General features: G+C 45.1%; 1 protein-coding gene across 1 annotated transcript in view; it reads left to right on the forward strand.

Annotated features, from left to right (window-relative positions):
* The window catches only part of PCSK6 (proprotein convertase subtilisin/kexin type 6), a 487218-nt gene that overhangs the window by 352212 nt on the left and 120384 nt on the right, over window positions 1-14622 (forward strand). Inside the window, exons 9-10 of the mRNA XM_082254401.1 lie at window positions 6616-6716; window positions 13060-13163. Of these exons, the coding sequence (XP_082110527.1) occupies window positions 6616-6716; window positions 13060-13163 (205 nt within the window). The remainder of the gene's footprint in view (window positions 1-6615; window positions 6717-13059; window positions 13164-14622) is intronic.

Raw genomic sequence — 14622 nt, forward strand, 5'->3', positions numbered from 1 at the left:
ATCAGCGCCAGTGGTCCTAGAAATTCTAGGCTGGCCTCCTCAAGCCGGCCTGGCCGACTTAGACATGTTAGTCGCAGACGTTCCGTGGGAACTTCGTCTCAGGGAGTGTCTGTGGTCTCAAGGACCAATTTACCTTCGTGCTTTACAGTCGCTGGTTTTAATGGCCTGGCCATTGAGACCCAAGTACTGAAGGACAGAGGTTTGTCTACTTCAGTCATTCCTACCCTTATTAAAGCAAGGAAAGCGACTTCCAGCAAAGTCTATTATCACACATGGAAGACTTATATTGCGTGGTGCGAATCTTTAGGATTTCCTCCACGTACCTATTCGGTGACTCGAATATTGGCCTTTTTGCAACAAGGGGTTGAGCAGAAGCTAGCCTTGAGCACCATCAAGGGTCAAGTTTCAGCATTAGCAATCTTCTTTCAGAAGCCTTTAGCTACCAAATCCTTGGTGCGGAATTTCATCCAGGGGGTGCGGCACCTGGCTCCTCCAGTCCGCGCGCCCTTACCGCCCTGGGATCTTAATTTGGTTTTGTCGGTTCTACAGAAACCTCCCTTTGAAAACATCAGGGAGATTCCCTTGCTTACTCTATCCCAGAAGGTGGCCTTCTTGGTGGCTATTACTTCTGCTCGCAGGGTGTCAGAACTGGCTGCATTATCATGCCAGTCCCCATACCTAGTGATTCATAGGGATAAGGTAGTACTTCATCCTAAGCCATCTTTTCTTCCCAAGGTGGTTTCAGATTTTCATCTGAATGAAGATATTGTACTACCTTCCTTGTGTCCTCAGCCCAAGCATCATCGGGAACATGCGTTGCATTCCTTAGATGTGGTTCGGGCAATCAGAGTATACCTGAAATCTACGGAATCATTCCGTAAGACGGATTCACTTTTTGTGATCACGGATGGCCCCAGAAAGGGTTTGCCTGCATCTGCCGCGACCATTGCCAAATGGATTAGACAAACGGTGGTACAGGCTTATTCTATTAAGCGTCAGAGTCCTCCGTTCCCTGTTAGGGCGCACTCCACTCGAGCGCTCAGTACTTCCTGGGCCTTTCGCCATCAGGCGTCAGTGGTCCAGGTATGTAAGGCGGCCACTTGGTCGTCGGTACATACCTTTACTAAATTCTATAAAATTGATGTGACGGCATCGGCGGATGCCTCATTTGGCCGCAAGGTTTTGCAGGCCGCAATTTGAGGAGACCGGTGGTCTACCTCGAGGGTTTTTTTTTCTGTTTGAAAAAAAAAAAAAAAAAAAAATTTGTTTTTTCTCTTTTTTTGGTTGAGTCTCATCATTAAGGATGAGCATTGTAAACTTCTAGTTGGCACCGGTTGGGCCTTCTAGATTGGGATTGATTTCCATTTTCCCACCCCTCAGTTGTGATACTGCTCTGGGACGTCCCGAAGGTGGTGTATCACCGAGGACTACGTCTGTCGATGAGCGCTAGAGAAAAATGGATTTTTGTAAAATCTTACCGTAAAATCCTTTTCTCTTAGCTCATCGACAGACGTAGTCCCCGCCCCTCTGTTTTGGAGTTGGGTTGGGTTAAATTCTCTAAGCACTGCTTTTTCACATAACTGATTTGCTGAGGCAGAGAGAGAGAGGATATACCCTCTGGGACTGCCCCTGGGGTGTGGCCAGAGCTTTTTAATTTCCTGTCTAGTCCTGCTCCTGCGGAGGTAACATAACCCGAAGGTGGTGTATCACCGAGGACTACGTCTGTCGATGAGCTAAGAGAAAAGGATTTTACGGTAAGATTTTACAAAAATCCATTTTTTGCGATTTGGCACTGTGTTACTTTAACGGGCAATTGGGCAGTCTTGCGATGCTGTACCCAAGTAAAATTGTCCTAAAATTGTAGAGATGTCCTTTTTTTCCCTACATATAGAGCTTTCTTTTGGTGGTATTTGATCACCTGTGCGATTTTTTTTTTTTTTTGTGCTATAAACAAGAAAAGAGCGACAATTCTGAAAAAAAAAAAAAATATATATATATTTTTTACTTTCTGCTACATAACATTTCCAAAAAAAAAAAAAAAAAGAAATTACATTTTTTTTTTTTTTTTTAATCATTTTAGGCCGATTTGTTTTCTGCTAGATATTTTTGGTAAAAAAAAAAATCCCAATAAGTGTATTTTGATTGGTTTGTGGAAAAGTTATCGGGTCTACAAACTAGGGAAAGGCTTTAGATCATTTTTATTTATTTATTTTTTACTAGTAATGGCGGCGATCAACGATTTTTTTGCGGGACTGCGACATTGCAGCGGACAGATCGGACCCCTAACTGACATTTTTGACACTTTTGGGGGGACCAGTGACATTACTACATTAATCAGTGCTACAAATATGCACTGTTACTGTAATAATGACACTGGCAGGAAAGGGGTTAACACCAGGGGCGATCAATGGGTTAAATGTGTCCCTAGGGGGTGCTTTATAACTGTGTGGGGGAGGTGCTTGTTCTGTGGGAAGGCAGAGATCCATATTCCTGTCTAGCAGAAGCACAGGATCCCTACTGACAGAACAGAGTTCTGCCGCGTTTACAAAGGAAGACGTCGTCTTGGTTCTCCTGAACGATCACGGGTGCAGGCGAACATAGAGTTCACCAGAGCCGCTGATTGTCTCCCATTGTGCCCAATCACAGTGGGTGCGGGTAGCCAGCCGCGCATGTGCCCCAGACTTGAAAGTGCAGAATGAGGTACAAGTACGGGATTCTGCGCAGAGTAACCTATCACCACCCCCCCCCCCCCCCCCGCAGTAATTGTATGTAGGGCAGTGGGCAAGAGGTTAAAGGAACTCCGTCTCCTCAAAAAGTAAAGGTGGCTCTGGCCCTTCCTATAGAGCACCTCAGTTTTCTTGCGCAAGTCCAGTTTATTATCTATGCGCACCCTCAGATACTTGTAACCAGGGCTTTTTTCAGCGAGAACGTGGGGGAACGCAGTTCCGGCACCTCTAGCACTGAATGTATGCCATGGCAAGGGGTGCTGGAGGGTCTACTAATGCTGGATCTATTGATGCTGGAGGAGATCTATTTTTGGACGGTAATCTATTGTTGCTGGTGGAGGATCTTTTGATTCTGTCGGTTAATTGTTGCTGGAAGGGATCTACTGTTTGGGGAGGGGGTCTACTGTTGCTGGCTGCTAGAGAGTCTATTGATGCTGGCTGCTGGGAGATCTTTTGCTGCTGCTGGGGGTCTATTGCTGCTGGGGGGGTATATTGCTGTTTGCTGTGGGGGATCAATTTTATTGCTTTTCTTGTTATCATAACCAAATTCTATACATTCCACTACAAAATTATACTTGGCTCTATATTCTCTAAAAGGGGCTGTACTGGAAGCTGGGTAGGGGTGGATCCAAGTGTCGGTGCTCAGAGGTGGAACCAAGGGTTAGTGCTCGAAGGTGGGTAGGGGGCGGAGACACAAAGTAACTTAGAAAGGGGAGTTCCAGCACCTTTTCTCTAAGAAAAAAAGCCCTGCTTGTAACTCTCTACTACCTCTACATCCATTTCTCGGATGAAGAGTGGGGTCACTGGTGGCTTCCTCTTTCTGAAATCCACAACCAGCTCCTTTGTCTTTGTTACATTTAGATACAGATGATTATCCTCACACCATGGAACAACGTTTTCCAAAACAGTCCTATACTCAGTCTCTTCCCAAACCCCCAATACATCCCACTACCGCAGTCATCCGAAAATTTCTGAAGATGGCAAGACTCTGTGGGGAGGGGAGGGGGGGGGGGCATTGGGGAAACAGTTTATGCAAGATAGCAATGGTATTTAATTCCCATCAAATCTCACAAAATTAGCTTTTGGCTTCTGTATCATATATTGCACTTCTATTTCTGTGAGTTCCAGAAGAAGCTCGAACCGAGGGATTGGGAATGTCCGATGTTTTTTCACATGTTTGTCAGATTCCAGCTGTGTTTTTTTTTTTTTATTTTTTTTTTTTTTTTTTTAATTTTGGAGATGTCAAGAATAATGCTGACCGGGTGCTGAGGTCATCTCAGACCCTTTTACTTTTTTCAAGTTTTTAGAAAAACCTTTTTTGGAAGAGTGGAATTTCACTCTTAGTTCAAGTGCAATCGTTACCCAGAGAAACTGAAAAAATGTATTTGAGAATGACCAAACTAACCGGTGAGGGTGTTCTTTATGGCTTGGGCACATGAACATGCTTTATACCATGCTTAAAGCATATTTAACCACTTCCCTCCCATAGGACGTCATATGACTTCCTGGACTTTGAGTGGAGATATCTGAATGATGGGTGCAGCTGCAGGCATTATTCAGATATCATTCTTTTCTGCTGGTGATTCCCTGCAAAATGAAAACCAATTATAGTGGCCTCCCTCTCCCTCATTTCCGTCCCTCTCCCACACCTCACCCTCACCTCCATCCCTATCTCACACCTCACCCTCACCTCCATCCCTCTCCCACACCTCACCTCCATCTCTTATCCCTCCCCTTCATTCCCCTCCCTCCCCCTTCATTCCCCTCCCTCCCCCTTCATTCCCCTCCCTCCCCCTTCATTCCCCTCCCTCCCCCTTCATTCCCCTCCATTCCTCTCCCAACCCTCCATTCCTCTCCTTTTTCACTCCCCTCCATTCCTCTCCCCCCACCTCCATCCCTCACTTCTATCCCTCTCCCTCCACCTCCATCCCTCTCCCTTACTTCCATCCCTCACCAGCACCTCTCCCTCACCTCCATCCCTCTCCCACACCTCTCCCTCACCTCTCGCCCTCGCCCACACCTCGTCCTCGCCCACACCTCTCCCTCGCCCACACCTCGCCCTCGCCCACACCTCTCCCTCGCCCACACCTCTCCCTCGCCCACACCTCTCCCTCGCCCACACCTCGCCCTCTCCCACACCTCGCCCTCTCCCACACCTCGCCCTCTCCCACACCTCTCCCTCGCCCACACCTCGCCCTCGCCCACACCTGTCCCTCACCTCTCGCCCTCGCCCACACCTCGCCCTCGCCCACACCTCGCCCACACCTCTCTCTCGCCTCCGTCCCTCGCCCTCACCCACACCTCTCTCTCGCCTCCGTCCCTCGCCCTCACCCACACCTCTCTCTCGCCTCCGTCCCTCGCCCTCACCCACACCTCTCTCTCGCCTCCGTCCCTCGCCCTCACTCACACCTCTCTCTCGCCTCCGTCCCTTGCCCTCACCCACACCTCTCCCTCGCCTCCGTCCCTTGCCCACACCTCTCCCTCACCTCCGTCCCTCGCCCACACCTCTCCCCACCTCCGTCCCTCGCCCACACCTCTCCCTCACCTCTGTCCCTCGCCCTCACCTCCATCCCTCTCCCCTACCTCTCCCTTCTCATCCTCTGGCACACCACCGCCCCTCTGGCACACCTCCGCCCCTCTGGCACACCTCCGCCCCTACCTCCTCCCCTCTGGCACACCTCCTCCCCTCTGGCACACCTCCTCCCCTCTGGCACACCTCCTCCCCTCTGGCACACCTCCGCCCCTCTGGCACACCTCCGCCCCTCTGGCACACCTCCGCCCCTTTGGCACACCTCCGCCCCTCTGGCACACCTCCGCCCCTCTGGCACACCTCCGCCCCTCTGGCACACCTCCGCCCCTCTGGCACACCTCCGCCCCTCTGGCACACCTCCGCCCCTCTGGCACACCTCCGCCCCTCTGGCACACCTCCGCCCCTCTGGCACACCTCCGCTCCTCTGGCACACCTCCGCCCCTCTCTCACACCTCCGCCCCTCTCTCACACCTCCATCAATCACCCTCACCTCGCCCACACCTCTCCCTCACTTTCATCCCTCGCCCACATCTCCCAACCCCCCTTTCTCCCACCCCTGTCCCTGTTCCACATTTCTCTCTTCCTCTCTTTGCCCACCCCTGCACATCCCCAGCACCCCCACCTCCAGATCTCCTGCACTTACCCTTCTTTCCCACCCCTTTCTTCCACCTCTTTTTCCTTTGCCCTCTCCCAGCCCTCTTTTCCGCTTCCGCTTCCCTTTAACCACTGGTATGAAAAAAACTGTCCAATTGTTCATTTGCTTACCTGAAGCCCCAGTAACATGTTGATCCTTCTCTCCTATTTACTTCCTGGGGACCTTCTTTGGACATCCACATCACTGACCGAGTGATGTGGACATGAACTATTGGTGGAAGCGATGCTTCCAGTGGCTGGGTCTTCTCTCATAGGCTTCACAGGCAGGAGAGGCTATTGAGGACCAATGTCCAAGAAGGTAAACGGGCAGGGAAAAATGTCTTGTCTTAGGGAGGATATTCGCTTGGGTCATAGAAGAAACTGAGTTTGATCCATTACACCGCAGGATGGCTTAGGAAGAGGTGTTTGGAATTAAGACTGAGGAGTAAGTTGATTGATGCACAATGTACTATTTAATTTTTATTTTTTGCCTTAAATTGGGCTTTAAAAAACACATTTAATAACACTGCCATATAGACTCGCTTGTAATTCTGTATTTATTTGGCCTTTTCTAGACAGCCCAAGGGAATGGTTGCATCTCTTGTCCTCCTACTTGCTGCTGAAATGCATTTAAAACAATAATTGGTACAGAAAGGCAGTATAACATGTGATGACTTTTTCTCATGCAGTGTGGAGATTTTAATTGGAACAATTTCTAATTCGTAGGTTACGACGGATCTGAGACAAAGATGTACAGATGATCACACCGGGACTTCGGTTTCTGCTCCTATGGTTGCTGGTGTTATTGCTCTGGCACTGGAAGCGAAGTAAGTTGGCAGCATCTAGCAATTCTTCTGGGGTTATGCACCTGGAAGATTATAGGACTTGAAGATAAGGGATGTTTGTGTTTGTGGCTTTGGAGTCTGCTTGAAGCCATGACACGCCGGTGGAGCTGTGCGGTCTAAAAGGTTACGGGGTTAACCAGCCTTTTCTTGTGATTTTTCTGTATATAATTATCATTGCATATCTTCTGTTCAACAGAAAACTTTATAGAATGTCTAATTACGTCAAAGCTACAGGGAACTTTACAGGCACAGTAAGAGCTAGTTCACACATGTCGCATTGCGGTATAGACAATAGTGCACATGTTGGTGCAATATATTTGAATGTCACCCCCAACACACCTCTAGAATGCTCCTAAGAATGCCTGATGTGCGTTGTGGTGCACTGAAAAAATAAATGCAGTAAGACCGAATATGTGCTTGAGGGGAGTTACAGCCTATTATTTTGAATGATAACAAAAGTGTAGCGCTATAAATGGCATGATAAATATGAAAAAATCATTCACAAAGAACGATGTAAAAAGAAATCCAAGGAAAAATATGGTAAGTAAAGTCCCAAAGACGACGTCTTTTGATGACGAAACGTTGGCGACCCCAGTCCTAACGTCCACACGCCCCCTTACGAAGCCGGTCTCTTTGTTGATGTGCTTATGCTGTTTGGATACACGCGGGACGCCGCGGTCGGATCTTCAGCTGCCTATTTTGATGTGCCTGCATATGTCTTCTATATTGTGAGTAGTATTTTTAATAAATCTGATTCATATGTTTTACGGGATTACACTATGGTCCTTTGTTTCATTTCCCTCCATATACTTGTCTGAACAAACGGAGTGATAAGAGTGATTTAGAAGTGTCACCCACTTCCCTTGGATTCATCGAAAGTATTGATGCTTATCTACTTGTGCACTGTGGTGTCCCCATTTCACACTTTCCCTGGGTGTCACGGGAAGGGGCGTCTATCACAGTACCCTTCACCTGGATTTATTTGGACTTGCACTATTATTAATATTATTTTTGGGACTTTACTCACCATATTTTTCCTTGGATTTCTTTTTACATCGTTCTTTGTGAATGATTTTTTCATATTTATCATGCCATTTATAGCGCTACACTTTTGTTATTATTTTATTACTATTGATCACTGTTGGTTGATTTTGTTTTAGCTGCTTATTTTAATATTTTGCATCACTATCTAACTCCTTTTTAGCGCAGAAACACCCCTCTAGATTTTACTATTATTTTGAATGGGCTGCCTAACTCAGTGCAACTTAACACACAAAAACACATACATTACAGCATTAAGCATTAATATTGAAGGAAAAATAAAATTCATGAGAAATGGCGGCTTGCCATAGATATTTATTTCATGGAAAGATTCAATCCATATGCAATTACATTTTTCACTTGCAATACATTTTTATTGGACTTTGTCTGGAATATGCAATGGAGGTTCATTCATAAACATAGGTGACAGTTTACGATAAGACGTGACGTATATGAAACCATATAAATATCTCCATTAACAGATAGTGAACTTCAGAGCTCCCAGAGCTTTATGGTATTCTGTTCGCTATTAAATAATGCTACAGGCAATATAAAGGAAGCCAGGAAAAAAAAAGCATCGCTCCAGGGAAGCCTATGGGAGCTTGCCTACTAGGCAAATAGCAGATTTGAGATCTTCAGAATATCATAAGTTGAGTGCAGTGAGAATTGGGATTAGGGAGTATGGTCGCATGCTGAACTTTGCATATAAAATATAACACGATCATAACAGAGGAGATGGAGCAAAGGAGGGAGGGGAGAGAGAGAACAAGGGAGGAATTGCAAAAATGCCGCAAAGATAGAAGACAGAAGAGGGGGTAGGGAAGAGAAGAGCAGGGTAGGTGGCAGAAATCTCGAAGTTGCTTACCTCTCTGGGATTGGAGAGTTATAAGGAGGTAGCACTTTCAAGCAGTAGGGAATCCATGAAGGCCATGTGGTAAAGAATTATTTGTGGCTATGCTGGCAAGTTTCTTGTTAACAAGGGATGAGTCCATGCGATGCTCAACCTCCACAAATTGGACACATTTTTGCCTCCTCCAAGCTTTGGCCATAGACTGACTGCCAAAGACGCGTAAGTGGCTAGTTTAAACTGGGATTTAGTGAGAGAAAGGGATTTGAGTTGTAAGAGCACAAACCAAGAAGGATGACAATCTCTTGGAGGATGACATACAAACAAGGCCTGCAGGAGCTTGAACACTCTGGTCCAAAATGTGCTCAACATGGAGCAGGTCCTCCAGATATGCAACATGTCACCTGCAGCATTTCAACCTCTGAAGCCTATGGTGGCTAGCAGATAGCAGATTTGAGGTCTACAGAATATCATAGGAAGATGCATTGGCAATATTGATTAGGGAGCAGGGGAGGACTGGGCCAGGGGGCAGGGGGCAATTGCCCCCCAGGCCACTCTGATGCACCATAAAAAGGCTGCACCACTTCTGCTGCCACAGACCTGCCTAAAGGATTCCTGAGTGTGGGTTGAAGACCAGGACAAAGCACAGGCCTCCCCCCAGCATGGATGGTGTAAACTGTGTGTGAGCAGAGGCTGGTTCCATGCCCCACTGGAGACTCTTCTGCCCTGGCCAGCCCCAACCGCAACTGAGCTGTCCCAGCTCCCCCCAACCTCCCCCTGCTTGCCAGGTCGGAAACCCAGATTCAGCTGGTAAGTAGAGAATATCTGGAGCAGGGCTTCAGCTTGGAATGGGGTTTCAGGAGGAGGATTGGGAGAGTGGGAGGGGGCCAAGTCGCTGCACCATGGGCCTCTGGTTTGTACTTGCCCCCTGGGCCGAAAGTTGGCAGTCTGCCCCTGTTGACTCTGTTGTATAACAAGATGTGAGCATAGAAGATCGATCACAAAAGGGTTGAGAGAGTGAGAAAGAAAGGGAGGAAGGGGAAAATGTTGCAAAGATAAGAGACAGAAAAGGGGATGGTAAATAGAAAGGGAGGGTGGGTGGCAAAATTCTCCAAGTTGCTTCCCTCTCTGGGATTGGAGGTCTTAAAGGAGGTAACACTTTCAAGTGGTAGGGAATCCATGAAGACCATACAATAAATTATTTTTTTGTAGGTATGCTGATCAGTTTCAAGCTAACAAGGAACAAGTCTATTCATCTCTGAACATCTGCAAATTGCTGTGTTTAAGCTTTGGCCATAGACTGGCAGTCAAAAACATGTAAGTGGCCAGTTTAAATTGGGATTTAGTGAATCCCGGAGAAGGGGTATGAGATGTAGGAGTACAAACCAAGGATCTTTTGGAGGATGACATCCAAACAGAGCCTGGAGGATCTGCCCAACATGGAGCAGGTCCACCAGAAATGCATCCCAATCCCTGCAACATTGCAACCTCTGAAGTACATACTAGTATAAAAGATGGAGACATGGCAATCAGGATGTGACCATATACAGGAACACCTTGCCAGAAGTTTAAAAGCTGATTCGATGAAGGTTATGTTGATAGAGCAAGAAGCTGCTGTAGGCCACAATTGTTGCTAATCCTCCTTGGCTGATATTTGTTTTTAAATTAAGAAAATGGATAAGAAAATGTAGCCGGTTCACACTACTTGACTTGGGACACGACTTGTGTGCCCTCAAGTCGCCCCAAGTCTCTTGTCATCACAAATTCAATGTAAATGAATGAGAGCCGTCTTAATATGCACTACTGAAGTCACTCCGACTTCAGAAAAGGTTCCTTTACTACTTCAAGGCGACCTCTATCCGACTTGTGCACATAGACTTCAATGGGAGTCGCCTCTAAGTTGGATCCTTATCTATTTTCAAGCGACTATTTGGCCCCTTTCACACTTATGCGATGCAATTTTGCCACGATTTTGACGCGACTTTGCCGCGATTTTGAAAGCAATGGCTATGGCTCAAAACGCAATCAAATCATGGCAAAGCAGTGCAGGAACTACTTTGAAGTCTGTGCGACTTCAAAACGCACTGATATGAATAGGGCTCATTGAAAATAATGGAAAACGACTTGTCATGCGATTTTGCGGTCCAAAATCGTGTGAATGGGGCCTTTATCAGACTTTCCAGGAAGAAGAAAAAGATTAGCCAGGCATTCCCCACAGACAGTTGCCTATCATAGAAGAGCCCATTCACACAGGGGCGACACGACTTGCTGGGGCGACCTGTGAAGTCGCGGTGCACACCTTGGCGCGACATGCACGGACTTCATATCATTGAAGTCAATGCAAGTCGCCTCCAGGTCGCCCCAAAGTAGTACAGGACCCTTTTTCTAAGTCGGAGCGACTTGTGTCGCTCCTATTAGAACGGGTCCTGTGCTAATCAATGGCAGGCGACACACCGCGACTTGTCAGGCGACCAAGTCGCCTGACAAGTCGCGCTAGTGTGAATGGGGAAGTCTCCTCAAAGTAGTGCACAAGTCTCTTCCAAGTCTCTTCCAAGTCTCTTCCAAGTCTCTTCCAAGTCTCTTCCAAGTCTCTTCCAAGTCTCTTCCAAGTCTCTTCCAAGTCTCTTCCAAGTCTCTTCCAAGTCTCTTCCAAGTCTCTTCCAAGTCTCTAAACAAGTCTCTTCCAAGTCTCTAAACAAGTCTCTAAACAAGTCTCTAAACAAGTCTCTAAACAAGTCTCTTCCAAGTCTCTAAGCGCTGGTTCACATACACGCGACGCTACTTCCCGGGGCGACCTCCGAGATTGCGGTGCGAGCAGCGCGCCGCGACCTCGGAGCGGCCGCCATGGACTTCATAACATTGAAGTCTATGGCGGTCGCCTCCTGGTCGCCCCAAAGAAGCTCCGGACCCTTTTTCTAAGTCGGAGCAACTTGTGTCGCTCCTATTAGAACGGGTCCGCAGCTTCCCTATGGGAGGCGACCTGTGAGGCGACCAGGTCGCCTCACAGGTCGCCTTAGTGTGAACGGGGGCTTAACCAGTCTCTTCCAAGTCTCTAAACAAGTCTCTTCAAAGTAACGCTAAAAAGTCGCTCCTTCATGGGGCGACTTTCTGGTCGCGGTAGTGTGAACCGGCTCTAAGGGTAAAATTATTTGTTAATAGTAGTAAATTGATCTTTAAAGGGAGCGGAGAAAAAGCATTGCTCCAGGGATGCCTACAGAATGTCATAGGTGGATGCATTGACAATTGGGATTAGGGAGTATGGCCCCTCTCAGGGATTGGAGGTCTATTAAGAAGTAACGATTTTTCAATTGCTAGCGAATCCATGAAGACCATACAATAAATATATTTTTTTTTTGTAGGTATGCTGATCAGTTTTAGGTTAACAAGGAACGAGTCTATGCGTTGCTGAACCTCTGCAAATTGCTGTGTTCAAGCTTTGGCCATAGACTGGCAGTCAAAAACATGGCCAGATTTAATTGGGATTTAGTGAGAGAAGGGGTTTGAGTTGGAGTACAAACCAAGGAACTTTTGGAGCATGACCTCAGTCTCCCCATCAGAGTAGTTCCTTTTACCACTGTAAGGCTGAACAGCAGGGCAGTAGCCGTGAGTCAGAACAGACTTGGGAGGAGAAAGTTCTGTGCTTTGAATGATGTGGGCAAGTCATTGGCTTCTAGGATGCCTGAAGGAGAAGTGGAGACTACAAGCAGAGTCTGGAGAACCAGATAAAATCTTATGGGGGGCCCGGGGGCCATATATATTGGAGAACGTTAATGAAAACATTTGGAATAAAGGTGACCACATGTCACCCAGATTTTAAAAGTTTATAGAACAGAAGGAAGCATATTTGTTCCTAGAGAGCAGGTTTACATAATTTAGACCTTGGTGCCTTTTTTTTGGAGGGTTAAAAAAAAAAAAAAAAAAGCATCAATAGTTTGATCATACCAGGTTGCCTGCGGCACAATTTTTTTCTTAATTGGATAATTTATAAAGCAGTGATATCGGCCAGTAGATTAGATGAAAATATAGCTGTAGCTGTTGGAAATGACCTGCTGTAGCAGCATTGTAGGTTTGAAAGATAATTAAGCATTGAAAAATGTAGCTTTTAGTATTCCGTGTTATAATTTTGTTTATGAATTTTTTTTTTTTTTTTAATTTTGTTTTATTTTTATTTATTTATTTTTATTTCTTTAACCAGATAATTTATAAAGCAGTGATATTGGCCAGTAGGAAATTAGATGAAAATGTAGCTGTAGCTGTTGGAAATGGCCTGCTGTAGCAGCATTGTAGGTTTGCGGGGTAATTAAGCTTTGAAAAATGTAGCTTTTAATATTCCGTGTTATTATAATTTTATACAATAAATTGTTTTCTGGAAGAGGGTCAGTTGCTTTAAATAGTAATTCCTATTCCAAGATATCATTTGTTTTTGTTTTTATGCAGCCCAATGCTGAACTGGAGAGACGTCCAACATCTCCTGGTGAAGACGTCCCGATCTGTCCACCTCCGGGCCCCCGACTGGAGAACAAATGGAGCCGGGCGCAAAGGTCAGAGAAAGCCAGATGATTAGTAGTACAAGGCATTGTGCGCATCTCATTTCCAGCTCTACCCATAGACCGCTTGGCTCTCCTCCTTGAACTTATTTCAGCATGGTTTTCATTGAACTCCTTTGACCTAATTTAGTGAAACGCGATCCACATTTTTTTTCTTCAGGGGGAAAATTTAACATAATTCTGGGCCGTGGACCTGTGTTCATGTTACACAAGCTTCAGCTGATAAAACATTCGCCTTTCCAAAGTGCTCAATGTGTGGCCGCTGAGAGGGTCAGACAGAGCTCATTCAGCTTCAGTTACTAAAATCCTAGAACGCTGCACATTCCTCCGCTGCTACAGGTGTCGGCCCATAATCTCTTGTAAAATTGTTAATTTTTTTTTTTTTTTTTTTGATAAACCTTTGCGCCACGGTGCAACAGTACGAAAACCAAAAACCACCAATAAATGCAAATAATTAAAAATTAATAAATGTTTGGAAAAAAAATTAATAAATAAATAACCTTGTCGCCACGCATAAAGTGTAAAAAAAAAAAAAAAAAATAATAATAATATAAAATAATAATTTAATATAAAAAAAAATAATAATTTATTTATACAAAGCTCATTCAGCTTCAGTTACTAAAATCCTTGAACGCTGCACATTCCTCGGCTACTACAGGTGTCGGCCCATAATCTGTTGTTAAATTGTTAAACTTTTTTTTGATAAACCTATGTGCAACGGTGCAACAATAATAAAACCATAAACCACCAATAAATGCAAATAATTAAAAATTAAAAAATATTTTTGGAAAATAAATAAATTAATAAATAAATAAATAAAACCTTGTCGCCACCCATGAAGTGTAAAAAAAAAAAAAAAACACACGGAAAATAGTGATCTTAAATGTAGGGGGTTAATGACTACTAATTTATTCAGACAGCTCATTCAGCTTCAGTTACTAAAATCCTCGAACGCTGCACATTCCTCGGCTGCTACAGGTGTCGACCCATAATCTGTTGTAAAATTGTTAATTTTTTTTTTTTTTATAAACCTTTGCGCCACGGTGCAACAATACGTAAACCAAAAACCACCAATAAATGCAAATAAGTAAAAATTAATAAATATGTTTGGGGGAAAAAAAATGTATAAATTAATAAAACCTTGTTGCCACCCATAAAGTGTAAAAGAAAAAAAAAATAGTGATCTAAAATGTAGGGGGTTAATGACTACTAATTTATTCAGACAGAGCTCATTCAGCTTCAGTTACTAAAATCCTAGAACACTGCACATTCTTCGGCTGCTACAGGTGTCGGCCCATATTCTGTTGTTAAATTGTTAAACTTTTTTTTTTGATAAACCTATGCGCCACGGTACAACAATACTGAAACCAAAAACCACCAATAAATACAAATAAGTAAAAATTAATAAATATGTTTGGAAAAAAAATAAATTAATAAATAAATAAAACCTTGT

This window comes from Pelophylax lessonae (genome assembly GCF_965119305.1).
Source record: "Pelophylax lessonae genome assembly, chromosome: 4".
Classification (NCBI taxonomy): Eukaryota; Metazoa; Chordata; class Amphibia; order Anura; family Ranidae; genus Pelophylax; species Pelophylax lessonae.